We start from the raw sequence: 20692 nt of genomic DNA, 5'->3' as shown, positions 1-20692 counted from the left end.
TATGTTGGGGACCCTAATTAGAACTTGGCTGCCCCCTTGCGGTCTCTCCCATGTCATAATTTCAACCACCCTACACACAGTCTCTGGATCGGGCTCCCTTTCTCCATCGTTCTCTATAAATATTGCAATGGACAACGAACAATAACGTCTCGGCTCTCTTTGAGATTCTATAAATTCTGGACTTCCTCCTTCAAAGTTCTTTTAAATCTTCTCCAGAGACAAAGTAACTGAAGCCGGACCTAGGAGATCAGGGACCTACCCTACTCTGTGCGCGGTGCTCAGAATCAGAGACTTCAGGGCATAGGCTCAAAAAAGCCTGGGCAGAAAAGTCAGAACAACCGAGTTCGGCTTTGACCTCTGGAGTCTTGGCGGGTTGGCATCTGAGCTAGTAACGTGCGTGGCAGGTTATGTAAGGAAAGGGCTGGAGGAGCCGCCCCAGCGGGAGCCCAGGAGAGGACGCGGTGTTCTCGGCCGCAGTCCCCACCCTCCTCACCCTACAGGGCAGGCGGCGCCCAGCTTGGAGAAGAGAAGGGGAGGGTGAAACAGAAGCCGGAGAGTCACGAGGGTTGGGCCGCGGAGATAGGGACCGGATACACAGTGTCACACATCCATTCTCCCACACACGTTGCAGACCCAACTTGCTGATGGTTTCCACGTGCTGAGCTCGTGAGCAGAGGCGCTCAAAGAGGCAGACGGGTTAGCTCGGAAGGCGGAACCCGAGTTCCCACGTCCCAAGGCACGCGCCTCCAGTCATACTGCCACTCTCTGAACACTGGAGCCGTGTGTCTCCCGCGCATCACCATCCTATTTAAGGCCACGGGCTCCGCCCTTTTCCTCCCCTTCCTTCTTTTTCACTCTTTTTTTTCATCCTCCTCCTTTTCTCATCACCGGGTCCTCTCCCGCAGCCGCATGTAGGGGCGGAGCACGGAATGCTTTCCTTCCAGCCAATCATCACATGGCCGCTTCTCTATTAGCCGAGCCCCTGTGTGCTGTAGCAAATGGGTTGTGAACTTCTGTATTGAGAGTCACGTGTTAGCTTCTAACTAACCAATGACAACTGGAGATCTGTGTACGCAGGGGGAGGCACGTGCCGAGCCGCACGTGTTTGGGAGGGGGAAGGGGCGGGACCCACAGAGAGTGAGGCGGAGGTGGGTAGCCGAGACAGGGAGAGACCGAAGGAGTTGGAGACCGAACCTAGCTGAGCTGACTGACACAGGTAAGGAGACTCAGCAGCCTGAAAGCGAGCCGCTGCGGAGAACTGGACTCAGAGAGGGTGGGTTTGGAGGACTGCACACAGATCTTGGTGTTGGGAGGGATTGCATCACCTGGCAGACTTGATCACAGAGGTACCAGCACAGAAATCTTGATCATGAGATTGGAAAAGGGCTGGAGGCCGGTCTGCATGTGGGCGGTCCCTTTAGGGGTACCTAGGTGGGTTTGGGTGCGGGGATTTACCGCTAGCTTGTGGCGTGGCGGGGGCCTCAGGTAGATACGCTGACTATGGGGTCAGGCTGGGAAACGAACTGCTGAGGTGAACAGCGGGCCGAAGGGAAGGTGTCAAGTTAGGTATTTACTCGGAACAGAGGGAGGAACGAACAGAGGCTATGTCAGGCCAAGAGCTACTATACAGAAACCAGAGAGGCAGTCCCAGTTTTTTAGGGGGTGGGGGAGATGATTTTTTTTTCTTTTGGGGATGGGAAAAGGGGGTGTTAGCCCGTGCAGTACACCCCAGTCTCCTAGTCCAAACTCTCTCGCTTTGCTCTTCAGTTGCAGGTTCCGATCTTTGGGTACTACAGGAGCTGCTCTCCAGCCCCTGCTTCTGGACCTATGGATTCTCCATCTAGCGTTTCTTCTTATTCCTCCTACTCTCTCTCTCCCTCTTTTTCTACCTCCCCAGTGAACAGTGACTTTGGCTTTCCCTCCGATAGTGAGAGGGAGGACAAGGGCGCCCATGGGCCCAGGCCAGACACTGTTGGGCAAAGGGGAGGTTCCCGGTCCAGTCCGGGTCCTATCCGATGCAGGCATCGAACCAAGGTTTCCGGTAACCAACATACAGCATCTCACTCGGAACAGCGAGGATCTGGGGTCAAAAGAACAAGAGCTGGTGAATTGGAGACCAGTCTAAACATCCAAGGTTGTACCACAGAGGGAGACCTGCTCTTTGCTCAGAAGGTAAGAGAAAGCAGAGAAGAAGAAACACTGCTGTAGAGCTAAACACCTAACTGGTTGATACAGACCTAAGAAGACAGTATTGGCTCCAGAACTGGAATCATTACTGGTGTGGGCAGTTTTAGTGTTCTTATAGCATTTGTGCTTTTTTCCTACAGTGTAAAGAGCTCCAAGGTTTCATACGGCCCCTCACAGACCTTCTGAATGGGTTGAAGATGGGTCGCTTTGAGAGAGGTAATTACTGAATACTTTCTTTTTGGTTAGATTTCTCTTTCAAATTCTTAGGTCTTTTAACTCTTTGGGGCCTAGATTATTCCTTTTTTAACTCTGTAACTTAATTTCATTAAGTGAATCAGTTTTAAACCCCTTCTGTCTTTCCTCTTGGATCTCAATCCTTAATCTTTCTGTCTCTGTGACCCAGGACTGAGCAGTTTCCAGCAGAGTGTGGCAATGGACAGGATTCAGCGAATTGTAGGTGTTTTGCAGAAGCCACAGATGGGGTAAGTCCCTCTAGTTCTTTTGTCAGTACCTCATAAAAGGAGATCTCTAAAGTCATAGCTTGTTGCTCTTTTCACATTTTTAATGGTTCTTTTAAAATGTGCTTTTCACAGAGAGCGTTATCTAGGGACTCTGCTACAAGTAGAAGGGATGTTAAAGATTTGGTTTCCTCATATCACTGCCCAGAAGGCATCACTGGGAAGTAGCAAACATCAACTGATCAAGGTAAGAACTTAAAAACCTGAGGCAGAGGTGGGAGAATAATCCAGGAAGTGAATTATGCATATAGAAATGTGTTATTCCCCCCCTTCCATTTTGCTCTGGATCTTTTCAAGTTTCTTTTCAGGGCAGGGAATGCCTAAACCTCCTGCATTGTCTTGATTTCTAGATTTGTCTTGCCTAAATTTTTTTTTTTTGTTCTATTTTGTTTGGATACCTGGCACAACTCCATGAAGTTTAGTCCTATCCCTTGCATTGCAGCCTGTCTACATACATACAGAAGGCTGCTTTCTGCATGGATACAGAAGGCTTTTTACCTGGCCAAATGATACATGCAGGAAGAGGCCTCAACTTTTCTCTTAAAATCCTTTCTTATTGCCCCAAAACCATTCTCTTGTCCATCTGTTGACTCCTGTCCAAGTAAACTTGTGCCAAACCCTCTCTCTGGGAGTCAGGGAGAGGGCACCCATGGGACATCTATAGGGTAGAGCGATTTAGACCTGGTATGCAGGTGACCTATTTGCTGTGCCTTCAAATAATAGGATATTTACATGGCATTCAAGTAATGGGGAGAGGGGAGCCTCTTGTACATAATGACCTATCCTTGTTTTCAGTCAACCGTAGTTATTAGTGCTGTGAAAATAATTGATTAAAAATAAGCAGCAGGATTTTGCCTGCATATTAGTTTATACTTGATAAAGAACTTAAGAGAGGCTAGAGGTGTGGTTCAAGTGGCAGAATGCCCCGAGTTCAAACCCCAGTACTGAAAAAAAAAAAAAAAACTACCAACAAACTTAAGGTGTGGGGATACAGCTCAGTGATAAAACTCTTGCCTAATGTGCAATGTCCTGGGTTCAGTACCAGCACCACAAAAAAAATCAAAACCAGCAATTAGGAGGATCATGAGTTTGAGGCCAGCCTGAGCTATATAACAAGTTCCAGCTAGCTTGAGGTACTGAGTGACACCCTGTCTCAAAAACCCACTCAAGCTAAGCACCTGTGGTTCATGCGTGTAATTCTAGTACTTGGGAGGCTGAGATCAGGAGGATCGTGATTTGAGGCCAGCCTTGGAAAATAGTTCATGAGACCCCCATCTCCAAAATAACCAGAGCAAAAACTGGACTAGAAGTGCGGCTCAAGCAGTAGAGTACCTGCTTTACAAGTGCGAAGCCCTAATTCAAACCCCAGTTCTGCCACAAAAAACAAACAAACAAAAAAAAACACTTAACATATTGTTAAAAGTTTAAAATACAGTCATGTGTGGTCGTTCACGCCTGTAATCCTAGAATTTGGGAGCCTGAGGCAGGAGAATCTTAAGTTGGGGCTATCCTGAGCTACATAGGAAAACACTGTCTTAGAAAACTAAAAAGTATTTAAAATACAGAAAATGGGAAAAGATGACTCCAATTAAAAATAGACTTCTCTGGCTGGGGGCGTATAGCTCAGTGGTGGAGTGTGTTCCTAGCATGTATGAGGTCCTGGGTTTGATTTCCTAACACTACAAAAAATAGATTTTTCTTGGCTGGCAATGTGGCTCAAGTGGTAGAGCACCTGCCTAGCAAGTGTGAGATCCTGAGTTTAACCCCTAGTACTGCCAAAAAAGAAAAGACTTTTCTTTAAAGAAATTCAAAAAGAATAATTTTATAAATAGAACCTATAGGATTCTTTTATTCTTCTCATTTTTGAATATTCAGTGCCTAATATGGTGTATGACACATAGTTGGCCCTCAATTCTTTGTTGAATACATATTACTTGATTACTAAAAACTGTACTAAATCATGATCTGGCAAGAACATATCTATTGCACAAAACAAGGTATGTTTGCATTGCAAACTGAGTTCCTGAGGAAAGCAAAGGTCTAAGCAGCTAGGTGGAGTTAAGCTTTTTTTTTTTTTTTTTTGCAGTACTGGGGTTTGAACTCAGGGCCTACACCTTGAGCCACTCCACCAGCCCTTTTTTGTGATGGGTTTTTTTCAATATAGGGTCTCACAAACTATTTGCCCAGGCTAGCTTTGAACCTTGGTCCTCCTGATCTCTGCCTCCTGAGTATGTAGGATTACAAGCATAAGCCACCAGCACCCAGCTCTGAAAGCTTTCTTAACAGTTTTGTTTTTGGTTTTTCTCATTGCTTCCTCTCCCTAGCATTTTCCAAGCCACCACAGTGATTCAACTCCTTCTTCCCCTGCACCTCCTGTGGAAAAGATGGACCAGACACAGCTAGGACATTTAGTTTTCAAACCAAACCAGCCTTGGCACTTTACACAATGGCCAGCTATGAACCTCACCTGGATCCACACTACTCCAATTTGCAACCCCCCTCTTGGTTCCCCAGGTACCATCTCCATTAGCCATGGGCCCTCAGGCACTAGAACCAGCATTGGTGTTATCCTGTTCCTCCAGCATGGAGCACAGCCTTTTGCCCATTCTGCCCCACCCACTCTAGTCCCACCTACTACAGTGTCTTCTGTAATCCCTGGTGATCTTAAGAAACTATCTGGAGAGGGGCCTCGTTGTCACAGTTTGCCGGTAACTCTGTCATCAGACTGGAGCTGCACTTTATCCCCTCCTGGTCTACCCACCATGGCCAGAGAGATGACCACAGAGCACCTAGAACAGATAAGAAGTCATCCTCCAGTTGTTCCCAATGCCCGTCTCCTCAGTCCCTAACCCAGGCTGTGCAACTGACCAGTTTGTGTAAATATATGTTTATGTATTTTTTACTTTTAATGTGTGCATTTGTGTTGAAGGAAGATAAATCCTTTCAGATTAAAGCTTTTTTTTTTTTTTTTTTTACCTAAACACTTTGTTGATTGGGCTAACTTTCTGTCTCAAATACCAATCTTTATCCTCTGAGCTGCAGAAAAGATGATGTTTATGAACACAAATTCCATTCTACCAAGTTAGTCTGGATGGGACAACATGAATTCTGTGAGAAGTAAAATGACTTTTGCTGCTATTTTACTAGGGAATATCCTTGGAAAATGTTATAGGGTTCAGAGTTGAGTTTATTTTGTAGTTCAGGCTTAGAGACCAGTACCTTTTCCTTTGTGTCTCTCCTCCATGTAATATTCCAGCTGGCCCAGACTAGCAGGTTCTTCTGCTCTGGGTTAGCTGTTTGCTTTGATGAGAGCTGTTGATGCTTGTGGGTAAGTACATATGTAACCTCCTGCTGCCAGAAGACGGACAAAATGAGCCAAAACAGCTACTGGGGTTGCCAGGTTTTTGTTTTTTGTTTTTTTTCCTGGTGGTACTGGGATTTGAACTCAGAGCCTCACACTTGCTAGGTAGGCACTCTACCACCGGAGCAACTGTGCTGTTTTTGTGTTGTGTATTTTTGAGATGGGGTCTCACAAACTATTTGCCTGGGACTGGCCTTGAACCTCCATCCTCCTGATCTCTACCTCCTGAGTAGCTAACATTACAGACCTGAGCCACTGGTGCATGGGTGGGGTTGCCAGTTTTGAAGAGGGTGGGGTACCCTAGAATTGTCTGAGTCAGGTGGGGAGATACCCTCTGAGACACTGGACTGTATCTTTATTCAAAAAGGTACAACTGCTAGATGTAAGCTAGACTAAGGAAAGCAGCTCAGTGTTACCAGGACACAAAAATGAGGTCCACGAATGTATCTATTTCCATCTTCTCTGTGTACTACTCTTTTTTCTGATTTGTCCCAGTTTCCACTAAAACCATTTCCTCTCCCATCTGAAGCCTCTGCATGGTATCAGACTAGTCTGTCATCTTAGTCATTACTTACTGGCTTCTTAGCATGTTTCTCACAGCTAATCAGACATCTTTCTCCCATTTTTCAAGCCCTTTGTTCTCAATGAATAATTGTCTCCCTGCATTTCAGAAAAATACGACTTCCTTTTTAAGGCGAACCTCTCCAGTTTTCTTTTTTATTGCCTTTTACTTATGAAATTTGCTGCACCATGTATTTCCCCTTTCCCCTATCAGTGTGATCAGGTCTCATCTCCTTGAAAATGTCTCTTAAGCCTGATAATGCTCGTTCTTTTTCTCCATAATTCTTTTTTTCTCCTCAGGATAAGACCCTGGGTCTCATGCATGCTAGGCAAATGCTCTATCATCAGCCCTCTCCATACCTTTTTTTTTTTTTTTTTACAAGTGTGGGTAGGACTGGAATTTGAACTCAGGGCTTTGCACTTGTAAAGCAGACACTATACTACTTGAGCCACACTTCCATGTTGCTCTGGTTATTCTGGAGATGGGGTCTCACAAACTGTTTTCCCAGGCTGGCTTCAAACCACAATCCTCCTGATCTCAGACTCTCATGTAGCTAGGAATACAGGCATGAGGAGCCTGGCTCATAATTCTTGAGAGTAGTCTTTCTGGTTCTTTTCTACTACTTGATCCTTAACCCTATGCAGCTTAGCCTTCACTTTGTTACATCTTCCAAAGTCACTAATGAGCCCACAAAGTCAGTATTATACTGTAGTTTGCACCTAATCAATAGCTAACCAAGAAGTACCCTTTACCAAGAGAACTTCATGTTCTCTGTATCATTTGACACTCCACGATGCTTACTGAAATTCTCCTCCCTTGGATCCCATGACAGTACACTATCCTCATTCTCCTCTTACCTAACTGGCAGCAACTTTTAGATCTCTAAATGACTCCACTTTTGCCTACACCAGAGTATAGGGGTTCCCCTATCTCAGGCCTTGGCCTTTCTCTTTGACTACATTCTTTCCACAACAGTTTCATTTTTCTTTTGTGGCTTTAATTAGTGCCTCAATTTAGATGACTGCTAAACCTTCATCTCCAGTATTAACCTTTCCCCTGAAAGGCATACATTTATTTATTTATTTTTGCAGCACTAGGATTTGAACTTAGGGTCTACACCTTGAGCCACTGCACCAGCCCTTTTTTGTGATGGCTTTTTTTCAAGACAGGGTCTCGAAAACTATTTGCCTGGGCTGGCTTCAAAGAACTGCAATCTTCCTGATCTCTGCCTCCTGAATAGACAGGATTACAGGTGTGAGCCACCAGCGCCTGGCTTGTTTTTTGTTGTAGTTGTTGGTACTGGGGCTTAACTCAGGGCCTCCCACTTGCTCGGCAGGCACTGTGCTGCTTGAGCCACTCCGCCAGCAAGGTATACATTTCTGCTAAGGAAGTTTATTTATATATCACTGACACAAAAAAAAAATTATTGAAAATTTCAGTATTTCTGAAAAAAGATACACTTTTTTGTATCTAATTCTACCCAACAGCTTTATTTATACATGAGGAAACTTAGGTGATTTGTCCAAGCCAACATAATGTATGGTACAGTACTTTTGGTTTCCAGTCTAGTGTTTTTTCCAGGGATGACCAATGAAATTATACTTCAAACATGTCCTGATCTCCATGTTTAGTCCCTCTTCTGTTAGTGCTATCATTTTTTTTTGGGGGGCGGGGTAGTAGTAGGGATTGATCTCAAGGCCTCCTTTTCACTTGAGCCATGCCTCCAGCCCTTTTTAATGGTGTTTAAATCTTTCTTTCCCCAATATTTTTCTAGATAACTCAGCTTAAAACTTGGGGGCATGTGGTCACCAAATCCTTTTTTTTTTCTTTATTTGGAATGTCTCTTAAAATTCATTTTTTTCTTAGTCATTCCACCACCACCATTCTGGTCTAGACATTTGCTGGCAATAGATTCTCTTACCTCTAATTCTTTCACACTTATAACCAGATTGTGATTTTCCTAGAACAGTGCTTTGCATGTCATTTTCTGACTTTTTTTTTGTACTGGTTTATGAACTCAGGGTCTTGCACTTGCTAGGCAGGCGCTCTACCAACTGAACCATGCCCTTAGACCCTGCATGCTGTTTTCTCTTTAAATCCTTCAGTGGCTCCCCACTGCCATAAGAAGAAAGTCCAAAATCTTTAGTCACTGGCTTTCTCCCTCTGCTTCTTCTTCCCTTTCCTTCTATTGCAGTTTTCAAATTCATTCCCAATACTGAAAGCCTTTTTGCCTCAAAACTCTTGTTCATGATGTTCACTTTGCCCAACCTTTTCTGTCTCTGTTAATCCTAAACCCTACTTTTCATTCAATGACTAACTTAAGTCCTTCTCCCCATCAGTCTTTCTGTTAAACATGTTGTATAGGTTTAGTCTTTAGCCTTTTACTACATCAAATGGGATTGTATGCATAAAACACCTAGTATAGGGTTTGGTATGTAGTAGGCATTCAAAAATGCTACTTTCCCTATTCCTTTCAAAATTATTTGTATTTTTACCTTACTTGATAGACATAACAAATTTTTTTAGATCAACAGGGTATATATTACTGCCATTTTACAGATGAAGAAATAAATTGAGAGTTTAAATCTGGCAAGGGCTGCATAGTAAGTATTTTAGGTTTAGGCCGTATATCCATTTTCCCTACCTGGCTCTGCCATTGTAGCCTCAAACAGCCATATCTAATAAACAAATGAGCATGACTGTGTTCCAACACTTTTATTTACAAACACAGGGGTGGAAATGGATTGATTTGCAGGCACTAGTTTGCAGACCCTTGGTTTAAGTGACTTGTTCAAAGTCATATACCTGATAAGTATCAGAACTGGGATACAACCCAGACCTCCTGACTTCTAATCCAGTGCCTTTCTACCATATTATGCTGTTGTCAATATAATTTATTTTGCACTTTATTACACCCTACCTTGTTTTACTATTTTTTTTTAATGTCTATACATTGTCATTTAGTGGTGCAAGAGGCACTGGAATGGTATCAACAGACCCTAGCATGGGATAGACATTTAGTAAAGTTTGTTTGTAAGCATAATAATGTCCCATTCTAGCTCTATTTTGGTACTTTGGACCTGGCTTACTATGAGGCTGGCTTAAGTTTTTTGTGAGTTCTTGTTAGCATAACCCATGAGGATGCATCTGTGTGTCCTAGGGGAGGTGCATTTTTCTGTAGCCATTGTATCTGAACTTATATGAGCAACCATAAACGGATGTGTAGAATAAAGAATGACTCAACAGTGTGGAAGAAATAAAAATGAAAAAAGAAAAGGAGATATTTCTACCAGCTCTTGCTAGGAGGCAAATAGCAAAGCTGACAGAAAAGTCTTTGATTCTAAGTCCCTAAGGCGTTTCCCATGTCTTTAGTGAGTTCACTTTATGGTGAAAGACTATAGAGAAATGGCTAGGAAGATGTTACAGAAAACTCACTGTATGTTCATTTCTTTTCCTTAGTTTTTAGGCAGAGGAGGGATGTGGAGCTGTTTTTCATCCGGGAAGCAGATCTGTGTCTTTTCCAAAGAGAAAACAGGAAGCATGCTCAGGAACTGTTGCCTATTTCTCTTACTTTCCGTCCAGAAAAAGAAATAGCTGTTAAGGGCTTAATAGGATTAAGGGGTATGGAATAGGGCTGACCTCAGAGGCCCCAGGATTGCGAATCCGTAGGAAGGCAAGGAAGCTGTTTCGGCGGAACGTGAGTCAACGAGTAGTTTTTGCTTTGTCAGGTGTAAAATCCAGCCCCGGGGCAAGCAGCAGCTTCCCACCAAGAACAAAAAGAACATTCTTATGGTTTCCACGCACCGTTTCCCCCCTCGGCCCAGATGTCTTTGCGCAGCGCTGGGATTGCGTCACTTCCTCTTCCGGTCGCGAGCGGGCTTCGTGTCAATTGAGTCCGGAGGGCGCCGGGTGAGGAAAGGCTGGGAAAAAAGGCGGGCGTGGCGGGAGGGCAGGTTTGGGTTCTGTCGCCCTTTCCTTAAAGACTGGACCAAGACTCATTTTCCAATTGGCAGTCTAAATCCTCCTGGGGCGAGGGGGGACCCTGCGGCGCGTCCCTGCAGCTCCAGTCTTCCGCCGCCGGAAAATGCATCTAGGTGGTGACGCCTGGCTACCGTCTCTTTTCTTCCTGTGCTAGAGGACAACGGAGTCTTCTGTGGTGTTTTTTTTTTTTTTGGACAAGGGAGTCTTTACCGATTCGCTTGTACTTTCTAAGATAGGAAGACTCCCACGTTCCATTAACAGACATTGAATAAAATGATCGTTAACGTGTGTATGCTGTCGTGTTTCTTTTTCTTACCTGGTCTCTGTGCTTTCCTCGCCCTTTCTACTTCACCCTGTAGGTCAGAGTGAAGACTTAAATCCAAGGTCATGGCAAGACATCTGAAGTTCATTGCTAGGACAGTTATGGTACAGGAAGGAAACGTGGAAGGCGCTTACAGAACCCTAAACAGGTAATCGTAAAGGAAAAGACCAATTTTCTGGGAAGTGCCGTGGTTATTCTCTCTCCACTTGCCTTCGACTGTTCTCAAACCAGTGCCAGGTCAAATGTTTACTCTTTTGAAATTTCTTAGCTTGCTTTCTCACCGGTTGCAAGAATTTGATTTTCTGAAATGCCTCCTTCATCATTTTTTCTCCTCAGTGTGAAGCAGGGTTTGGAAAAACAAATGTGTGGCGAGTTGAATTATTCAAGAATTGTATATAGAAAAGAGATCTTAAGAGTTATATGTGCTGGCTGTCTGCCTTAAAGCTTTCAATGTAGTAGCTTATTTCACAAGAAAGGGAAGCCTACAAAGATTGATTAAATTAAATTTCTTGGGTCATTTAATTATTAAATGGTGTAGAGGAGCAGAAAGCACACTTCGTTTTTGTGGTGCTGGGGATTGATCCTAGGGTCATGCACATATTACGCAAATGTTCTACCACTGACCCCTTAAGCACACATTTTGCTTTGTTTTAGTTTTGTTGAAGCAGAGTCTTGCTGTGTAGCCCAGGCTGCCCTAGAACTTGAAATCCTCCTGCCTCCACTTCTCTGAGTGTTGGGATTACAGAAGTGCACCTGGCAAGCAGAGATCTTTTCCTTTTTTTTTTTTTTGGCAGGAGCTCTACCACTTGAGCCATGCTTCTAACAAGCACACATCTTTTAGTGCAGTATTCTTTGTTCCATATTACTAGATTATTTGCTACCTTTTGTAAAAATGAAGAGGTCTTTGACAGCCTTTTTCTGGTTAAGAATCCTTATTTGAAATCCAGATATGGTGGCTTGTAATCCCAGCTACTTAGGAAGCAGAGACCTGAGGTTCCAGGCCACCTGTGCAGAGAGTTACCAAGACCCCATCTCAACAAACAAACGAGCTAAGTGTGGTGGTTCACACCTGGAGTACCAGCTACACTGGAGGCATTAGAAGGAAGAGGATTATGGTTGAGATCAGTCCAGGTGAAAATCATGAAGCCCTATTTGAGAAATAAGCTGGGGGTGTAGCTCAAGTGGTATGGCATTGCCTGACAAGTGGAAGACCCTGAGTTCAAAATCCCAGTTTATCCTCCCTCCCAACCCCAGCCAATAAAGAAGTGCAGACTTCCTGGTTCAGATTCCAGCTCTGCCACTTACTAGCCTCATAATATCTGATAAACTACTTAATGTCTCTTGCCTCCATTTCCTCATAGATAAAGTGCCTAGGATAGTGCTTGCTACATATTAAGAATTATATGTGAGTTGTTACCCCAATTTGGAAGTCATGATAAGGAAGTTTTTTCCCTTGTGTTACTTTGGGTGATTTGCTTATTTGAGAGACAGAGTATAATTTAGCTATTTTTTTCTCCTATTTTCCTTGACTATCAGGTGGTGGAAGAATTTAAAAAATGAGAAAATAATTAATAAACTTTATTTTGACATGAGAATCAATTTACTACTAGTATTAAAATGAATTTTCTTATAGACTGACACTTTGCAACCAATCCTTGACTGTTTAGCCTATTGCTAATCTCATTTTTAAATAATACCATTCATTCCTTTTATGCATTTTGTGTAATGGAATATGTCCCCCATTTCCACTTTCAAAAATTTAAAACAAAGATCAATGTAAGAAACAATACATTTCTAATCTCCTATCTGAAGGAGTTGATTATGTCTTTATTGATACCCGGTCTGCAGAAGTAGAAGGCCAACTTTCCCTTGACCTCTTTCTGGCTGAATCTTTATTCAGTCATTGTATTTTTTATTTAATCAATACTACATTTTTGCTTTTGCTTTTCCTGTTTTTCTTTTTTGCTAATTACGTTTTATTTTTATCTAAAATCCTTCCTAAGTGGTGGTGGGTGAGGGGAAAAATAAACCAATGACAGAAGAGGTCCGTATGGATACCTTCTGGCTTGGTACTATCTCAGATCTTACTCAGGAATCTGTTTTCAAATTTCTCTGGTCCCTTCCTCCCTGCCTTTCTTTGCCTTTCTTTACTTTCTCTGCTTTTTTTTAAACAGCAACCTCACACTTCTTTTGAAGTTCTTCTGCCCCTTCTCCCCCTTTTTTTGAGTCAGGGTCTTGCTATATTACTGAGACTGGACTCAAACTCATGGGCTCAAGTGATCCTGTCACCTTAGCCTCCTGAGGGCAACACATTCCTGGCTTTAAAAATGAAAACTTATTTGTGCCAGAGCCTAACTTAACTAAATCAGAATATCTAAGGAATAGCACCTGAGCAGCAGCATTTTTCAGAATGCCCCATGAGGGACTGGCTGAGTGGTAGAGCACCTTCCTAGCAAGCATGAGGCCCTCAGGTCAAACCCCAGTACTGCCGAAAAAAAAGTGACTCAAAATGCCCCATGAGATTTTAATGTTCAGCCAGGATTGAAAATCATTGTAAGAGACTATAGACCATTAAGGGCAGTGACCTATGTATGCTTTTTCATTTGTATATCCCTTGCATTTACCAAAGTGGTACTTTGGAAACTCTCATCACACATCAATGTAATGCATGTAAATGTTCCTCTTTGTTTTGTCCGTCCCTTACTTTAGTGTTTGTCAAACTTTGCTGCTGCAGTAACCCCCCAACTCCTTTTGGTTTTGGGTAGTATTGGGGTTTGAACTCAGGGCCTCGCACTTCCTAGGCAGGCACTTCATACTCTACCACTTGAGCTACTCTGCCTACCCTTTTTCTGTGTTGGTATTTTTCAGATAGGGTCTCATTTTCACTTTGCCTGGACTGGCTTCAAACCTCAGTCCTCCTGATCTCTGCCTCCTGAGTAGCTAGGATTACAGGCATGGGCCACCAGTCCCCAGCACTGCTGAAGTATCCTTAACAACAGAGGAAAGTGAAGGGACTATAGGGGTTTTGCCTCGATAGGAAATGCAGAATCAAGGCTTCATGCATGCTAGCAAGAGCTGTACCACTAAACTACCTCCCCCCCACTTTTTTTTTTTAATTAAAATTTTTGGTGATAATAAATTATTTAAACAGGGATGGATAAGGAAAGTATTAGAGGGGGTGGATTCGATCAAAGTGCATTATGCATGGAAATATCACAATAAAACCCCTTTGTACAATTAATATGCACTAATAGGAAAAAGTAAAAATAAAAATTTTGACAAACTTAGAATTCATTGCTGTTGCATCTGGGCTAGCATCCCAATCCTCATTCCAGTTAAAATTGGTGCTCCAGGACTGGGAATATAGCTCAGTGATAGAATGATTGCCTCACATGTCCAAGGCCCTGGGTTCCATCCCTAGCACAACACAAAAATGAGGAGGGAGTGGGAATGATGCTCCAGGAAGATGCATTAAATTTATCTGGAAACTCTTGGTTCTCTTGGCACTCTGTTAAGTACTCTAGTAAAGAAGCACAAAGTTGCCTGGCACTGGTGACTCACACATATAATCCTAACTACTCAGGAGGCAGAAATCAGGAGGATCACAGTTCAAAGCCAGCCTGGGTGAATAGTTCATGAGACCCTATCTCGAAAAAACCAATCACAAAAAAGGGCTGGTGGAGTGGCTCAAGGTGTAGGCCCTGAGTTCGAACAGAATAGGGATGGTTAGAAAAATAAATGAAATTCAGGCCCCAGAGACTTAGTGAATGAGGTTTAATCTCTCTTAGGCTTCCTTAGGAACTTGAAAAATTGGAACTTGGAGCCTAGGATTGTCTGGGAAGCCAATGTAAGAGTACATTGGTTGAAAGGAGCTAGCTTTTATGAAAATGATTTTTTTTTTTTTTTTTTGTGATACTGGGGTTTGAACTTGGTCTCATGTTTGCTAGGCAGTCACTCTTCTACTTGAGTCATTTTACCAGTCCTTTTTTTTTGTTGGATATTTTTGAGATAGGGTCTCCCAAACTGTTTGTCCAGGCTGGCTTCAAACCTCAATCCTTTTGATCTCTGCCTCCTGAGTAGTTAGAATTATGGATGTAAGCCACAGGCGCCTGGCTGAGAATGATTTTTTGTAATCTTTAGGAAGGCTATTTTGTCAGTTTAAATTCACTCCTTATCGCATTTTTAGGATAAAAAGATTTTTCTAAAAAAGAAGAGGATAAAAAAAAAAATCCTAGCTACTCAGGAGGCAGAGATCAGAGTGATCATGGTTCTAACTGATTTACTTCCTTTTTTCTGCTTTTCTCTAATATCATCTCTTTCTTCACTTTTTCTGTATACCTCTTTCATATCTCAGGCTTTTCCTTATCTAAGCTTTCTAAATAGTTGGTAGTTTAAAATAAGTCTCCTATGCTCTAATTACAACAGGTAGGAAAGCAAGAGAGAGAAGAAAGGAAATTAAATCTTTACCATATTTGCAGCACAGAGGGAGTTTTACGAAGGAAACAGCCTATGTGTCTTCCAATTGAGATGCCACAAAATGCCTGTTATATAACCAGGGGCCCTCATTGATGCCCTGAGATGAGGAGATGGAGAATCAGGGTTGCTAGGAAGCCCTGTGTGATTGGCTGGCACACTGGAAGCATGTCTAGTTGGCCCTGTTTACTCCTGGTGGGTCAGCTTCTGAGCCCATTGAGTCCTTTTGCATACACATTGGTCCTGATGTAGGCTGGCTATACTGACATGTGAGTCTGCCACCCCCAGCTTTCCCCTCCAGGCAGCTCACCAACCTTTTACATAATCAGTTGAATTTCACTAAAACTGGCAGCTGGTTTCTCCTTCACGTTAGGTTGCCAGGCGCTGGAACTCTAGGTTGATCTGTTTACGCTAAGCTCTTGGTCTACTAGTCCTTGAACAACCTCTGGAAGCAGAAGCATCTTTAAAAACACTCTCCCTATAAAAAATAAGCTGACCTTGTGCACACTTGGCAAGCATTCTATCAGTAAGCTATACCTCACCCCCACCCCCCCATTTCTTGAGTCCTATAAAGGTCTTCCTGCATCCTTGTCTATTAGAGATGAGGTTGAGTGGATGCCTCTACTTTAGGGTCTTCAGAGCATTTGAAATTAATCTGTGCTTTTTTTAGATGGCTAGAAGGTACAGGGAGAGGGAATCCTCACCTGGCATCTTAGAAGAATTTATTTGGTCTGCAATTTGGAAGTATTTAGAACCATCCAGGAAACACTGTGTCCTAACTCCATCATTATATTCTTTCTATTCTTCCCCTTCATCCTTACATTCTTCTTTCTTCTCTTGCCTTTTTCTTTTACAACACAAACATTTACTAGGTAAGATGATCACCTTTGTTTTTCAAAACAAAGTTTTGAAACTCCATCAGGGTAAGGAGTATGTGAGTTTAGATACTCCTCCTGCAGTTTTCTTTCATCCTAATTTTAAACTATCTTTGTTTTTCCAGTAGGCTCTTCCTAGATGATTTTATATCCATGGTCTTTGTCCTTTTTATATTCTCTCAAATTCAGTCTTCTTGTCTTTTTTCCATTAGGTATTAAATCTTGCCTTTTCTTTCAGGGGCCTTTTTTTGTATTCTCTCCACTATACTAGTCTAGCTCAAAAGGTGACCTCCATTAAACATAATAAACACCAGTGTAGTAAGAAATAAATGCTTAGATATTTAGATCATTCCTTTCTTCAGTGTGCTGTATCATCTTGGCTTCCATTTCTTTTTTTTGAGACAGGATCTTGCTACCTAGCCCTAGTGCAGGCTGGCCTCAAACTTGAGAGCCTCCTGCCTCATCATCCCAAGTGCTGGGATTACAGGTATGTACCACCATACCCAGCTTTCTTTTTCCTCTTTACCCTAGTTTTAAGAGCCTCACTTGTTCCTCCCTTTCTCATTATTTCCTTTACCCATGGACACTGTAATGGTTTGTCTTCTGAACCTTGGTGGTTTCTGTTTGAGATAGAGTATTATTGCAGAGCATGGCACTAAAGACCTGAATTCTTCTAGCTCCATTTCTGATCTTGGGCAGGTCAGCCCTTCTACATTTCAGTTTCCTAATCTGTAAAAAGATGACATTACTTAGCTAATCAATTTCATAAGATTATAATTAGGATCATGGATACAAAAATGCTATCTGAACTCTAATGAGCTGACTGGTGAAGTGACTGAAGTGGTAGAGCGCCTGCCTAGCAAATGTAAGTCCCTGAGTTCAAACTTCAGTGTGCAAAAAAAAATGAAAATAAACTCTAATGTACCATTTTAGTAAAGGTAATATTGAGGCATTTTCAATATTTATCCCCAAGAACTGCATATATCATAAGGTCACTTAGTCCTTTGTGCAGTGAACATTTGTCCATCACCTTTGCCATACATTTACTGATAATCTGCTGTTTAGCAAGCATAATGTTATATGCAAAAATGAATTAAAGAATTGTTCTCAAGCCTTCTAATGTGCAGTCAAGTCTAGGAATCATGGGCTTACACTGTTCTGTGTGATCTGATTTATGTTTTAGAACAATAATTGGTATAGAGAAAGAGAATAGAAATAGGACAACCTGCTTACCCTTCAGATTTCAAATAACTCGTGCTTTAGAAAGGCTTCATAACCACCTTCTCATTGTAGAGTACAGTTAAATGCCTCTGCTGTGTGCTTCTATACCAGTGTTTCTCTAATCTTTGTACCAGTCGCACACTTGTAATTCTTACTTATTTTTTGACGGGACTGGGGTTTGTACTCAGCACTTCATGCTTGCAGAGCAGAGGCTCTACCGCTTGAGCCACATATCCAGTCCAGTTTTGCTCTGGTTCTTTTGGAGATGGGGTCCTGTGTACTATTGCCTGGCAGTATTGGGGATTGAACTCAGGGCCTTGTGCCTGCTGGGTGGGCATTGTACCACTTGAGCCACACCCCTACTGGGGGGCATTGCTGGGGATCAAATCCAAGGCCTCATGCAAGCACTCTACCTCTGAGCTACATCCCCAGCCCCTCTCTTTTTTTTTTTTTTTTTTTTTTTTTTGCTGTATTGGGACTTGAACTTGGCCTTGAGCTTGCTAACAGGTGCTATACCACTTGAGCCACTCCACCAGCCCTTTTTTGTTTGTTTGTTTTTTGGGGTTTTTTAAAAATTTTTTTGGGGGGAGCTGTACTGAGGTTTGAACTTAGGGCCTCATGCTTGCTAGACAGGTGCTCTACCACTTGAGCCACTCCACTCCCAGCCCCTCATTCTTGATATTAACCAGCAGGAGCCTGGGAGAAGAAATTAAAGGACAGTGGTTCCCATGTCTATTCATATTTGTAATTTACTTAAAGCCCAGTTCTTTTCAAATTCATGATCAATCTGATGTTATCTTGGACTTTGTGGTATAACATAGCAGCAATGAATTGGGTTTCCCACTGGACAAAATTAGCTGGTAGTTTTTCTTATTTTTGTTTTCTTCATCCATTTCCTTCTTTCATTTATAATAGCGATTTCTCAACCTCCGTATCTCCAGTTGTGTTTGTGACTTGTTGCATGAGGTAAAAGGATAGGGTAAGCAGGAATGGGGACATGTAAGCAATGCCAGGAATGGAGGGCATCCTAGAAGATGTCTCCAGATCTCCCCAGGACGAAATGATGGGAAGTTGAGAGGGAAAGGCATATTGTAGATTACATCAGAGTTTTTAGGAACCTAGAGATTAGGTTTGTTTTAGAATAGGCACAGTATCTTGGCTCAGTGAAAATAGACGTGAGGTGGGGGTTTTTTGTTTATTTTTTGTTTTGGTGGTACTGAAATTTGAACTCAAGGGATTTCTCCTTGCCAGGCAGGTGAAAGAGGTGAGTTTGAATTAGAGAAGTTATTAATCCAGTGTGAAAAGCTGCATTGCAAGGAATTGGTGGACAAGAAAGAAACAGATTGGGATCAATTTAATGTATACTTAGATTAATATTAATAAAACATGGGTTCTGCCTTCAGGGATTTTCAGTCTAATGAGAAACACATCTATGTAGATAACTAATGGAATGGTAGAATGAAATAATTGCCAAGCAGACATATAATAAAATAGCTTGTTTTCTTTAGACAGATGAAGGACTAGGGGTGCAGCTCAGTGGTAAGAGTGCCTGCTTAACATGAGGGCCCTGGATTCAATCCCCAGTCCTCCCCCACCAAACAAAAGAAGAGAAGATGGGAAAATTTTAGAGAGGTGGCATCTGGGCTTGGCATCAAATTTGAGAGAAATTTCAGTCAGAATGTTGGCAGCTACGGGGTGGGATGGTGTTCTAGCCTGAGAATACAACAAAAGTCTAAAGTGTGTTCAGGGAATTGGAGCATCTGTATATGGAAAAATGATTGATGAGGCTATTATTCTAAAGCTCTCAGTAAAAGCCACCTCTTCCTTGTATTTAGATAAGGAATTGCCCAATATTGCTCAGACTTACAGACTTCAACTGTTATCATTTCTTTCTTTTTTTTTTTTTGGTGGGGGGTGGAGCATGAGATTTGAACTCAAGGACTATGCTTACTATGCAGGTGTTTTGCCACTTGAGTCACACCCCCAGCCCAAATTCTTAAACACAGTAAGGACAGAACTACATTCTCCACTATGGACTAGGTGGGAATCATCTTCTCTCTCTCTGTGAATATATGTTTTGCTGGTTTTTTTGAGACAGTCATGCTCTCTGAACTAGAGATCCTCCTGTTTCAAGCTCTCAAGTGCTTGGATTGCAGGTATCTGATACCACACCTGCCTAGGAATCACCTCTAATGATTTTTTCTTTCTAAATTACAAATGGATTGCCCCATTTGTAGTTTCTGAAATGCTTTCTTGGTTGAAAAGTCACTGCCATAGGGAACCCATGTTCTTGTGAGACTGTGTCATATCCCTCAGGTGTGTTGGAGTAGAAAAAGTTTGAGAACATGACCCTAACCATAAACTCTGCAAGAGCAAGAACCATGTTTTTGTTTTGTTTTTTTTGCGGTACTGGAGCTTGAACTCAGGACCTATACCTTGAGCCACTCCACCAGAGCTTTTTTGTGATGGGTTTTTTTGAGATAAGGTCTTGAACACTAATTCCCCAGGGTTGGCTCCAAACTGAGATCTTCCTGATCTCTGCCTCCAGAGTAGCTAGGAGTACAGGCATGAGCCACTGGCACTCATCTATAATTGCTTTTAATTTCATTAGAAATCCTTATTGGGACCTCTGTAAGTAGACAGTTAATGCCATATTGCCACCATTTCCCAGTATAATTTTTACAGACACTGATGGTTTTGATCAGTTGAGTTTTGACAGTCTGTGAAATTGGAAAAGAGTAGTAATGAGCCCAGGCTTCTAACCTCATTGCCTGCCTTTATACAGAGTCCTCACCATGGATGGTCTTGTTGAAGACATTAAGCGACAACGATACTATGAGAAGCCTTGTCGCCGGCGACAGCGGGAGAGCTATGAAAACTGCCGGAGGATCTACAATATGGAAATGGCTCGAAAGATCAACTTCTTGATGCGAAAGAATAGGGCAGATCCATGGCAGGGCTGCTGAGGCCCATGGATGGGTGATGCATATCCAGTTTGTGCCTCTACCTTTTCTTTCTTCAACCCCATTTTGTGTTACCTTCTCTACAATAAACTGACTCATGTATACAAGAAGGCCTGAATACATAGAAGCAATACCATTAGTCAGCAGTGGACCTTCTCTTTTATTAAGTGGGGTTGGGGGGAGGAACTGTCCAAAAGTTGTCTGGGAGTATAATAGTGGTTGCTAGGGG

General features: G+C 42.5%; 2 protein-coding genes across 6 annotated transcripts; both read left to right on the top strand.

Moving 5' to 3' along the window:
- Window positions 1-1105: 1105 nt before the first annotated feature.
- Window positions 1106-20316, top strand: Ciart (circadian associated repressor of transcription). Of its 5 annotated transcripts, XM_074048203.1 has the most exons (9): window positions 1106-1216; window positions 1768-2172; window positions 2328-2403; window positions 2591-2669; window positions 2781-2892; window positions 5030-5219; window positions 10357-10537; window positions 10969-11079; window positions 20286-20316. In XM_074048203.1, the coding sequence occupies exons 2-8, from the start codon at window positions 1828-1830 to the stop codon at window positions 10976-10978; spliced, it is 993 nt and encodes a 330-aa protein (XP_073904304.1). In that variant the 5' UTR covers window positions 1106-1216; window positions 1768-1827; the 3' UTR covers window positions 10979-11079; window positions 20286-20316. The 5 variants fall into 5 exon arrangements, with proteins under 5 accessions (XP_073904304.1, XP_073904303.1, XP_020011336.1 ...); XM_074048202.1 differs by lacking the exons at window positions 10969-11079; window positions 20286-20316 and adding an exon at window positions 10642-10897; XM_020155747.2 differs by lacking the exons at window positions 10357-10537; window positions 10969-11079; window positions 20286-20316 and having other exon boundaries at window positions 5030-5670.
- On the top strand, window positions 10963-20602 carry Mrps21 (mitochondrial ribosomal protein S21). Its single transcript, XM_074048217.1, has 2 exons — window positions 10963-11079; window positions 20286-20602. Exons 1-2 carry the CDS (start codon window positions 10997-10999, stop codon window positions 20464-20466), a joined length of 264 nt encoding a protein of 87 aa, XP_073904318.1. The 5' UTR covers window positions 10963-10996; the 3' UTR covers window positions 20467-20602.
- The last annotated feature ends 90 nt before the right edge of the window (window positions 20603-20692 follow it).

Source organism: Castor canadensis, chromosome 11 (assembly GCF_047511655.1).
Source record: "Castor canadensis chromosome 11, mCasCan1.hap1v2, whole genome shotgun sequence".
Taxonomy (NCBI): domain Eukaryota; kingdom Metazoa; phylum Chordata; class Mammalia; order Rodentia; family Castoridae; genus Castor; species Castor canadensis.
Note: the sequence above shows the minus strand (reverse complement) of the source record. Positions and strands in the feature narration are given on the sequence as shown.

Bases quoted from the DNA above. Each gene is read 5' to 3' on its own strand.
- Ciart (XM_074048201.1), top strand. From the start codon at position 1,828: ATGGATTCTCCATCTAGCGTTTCTTCTTATTCCTCCTACTCTCTCTCT. The intron at 2,404-2,590 runs GTAATTACTGAA...TCTGTGACCCAG, and splicing joins GATGGGTCGCTTTGAGAGAG to GACTGAGCAGTTTCCAGCAG. The intron at 2,670-2,780 runs GTAAGTCCCTCT...TGCTTTTCACAG, and splicing joins TTGCAGAAGCCACAGATGGG to AGAGCGTTATCTAGGGACTC.
- Mrps21 (XM_074048217.1), top strand. From the start codon at position 10,997: ATGGCAAGACATCTGAAGTTCATTGCTAGGACAGTTATGGTACAGGAA. The intron at 11,080-20,285 runs GTAATCGTAAAG...GCCTTTATACAG, and splicing joins GCTTACAGAACCCTAAACAG to AGTCCTCACCATGGATGGTC.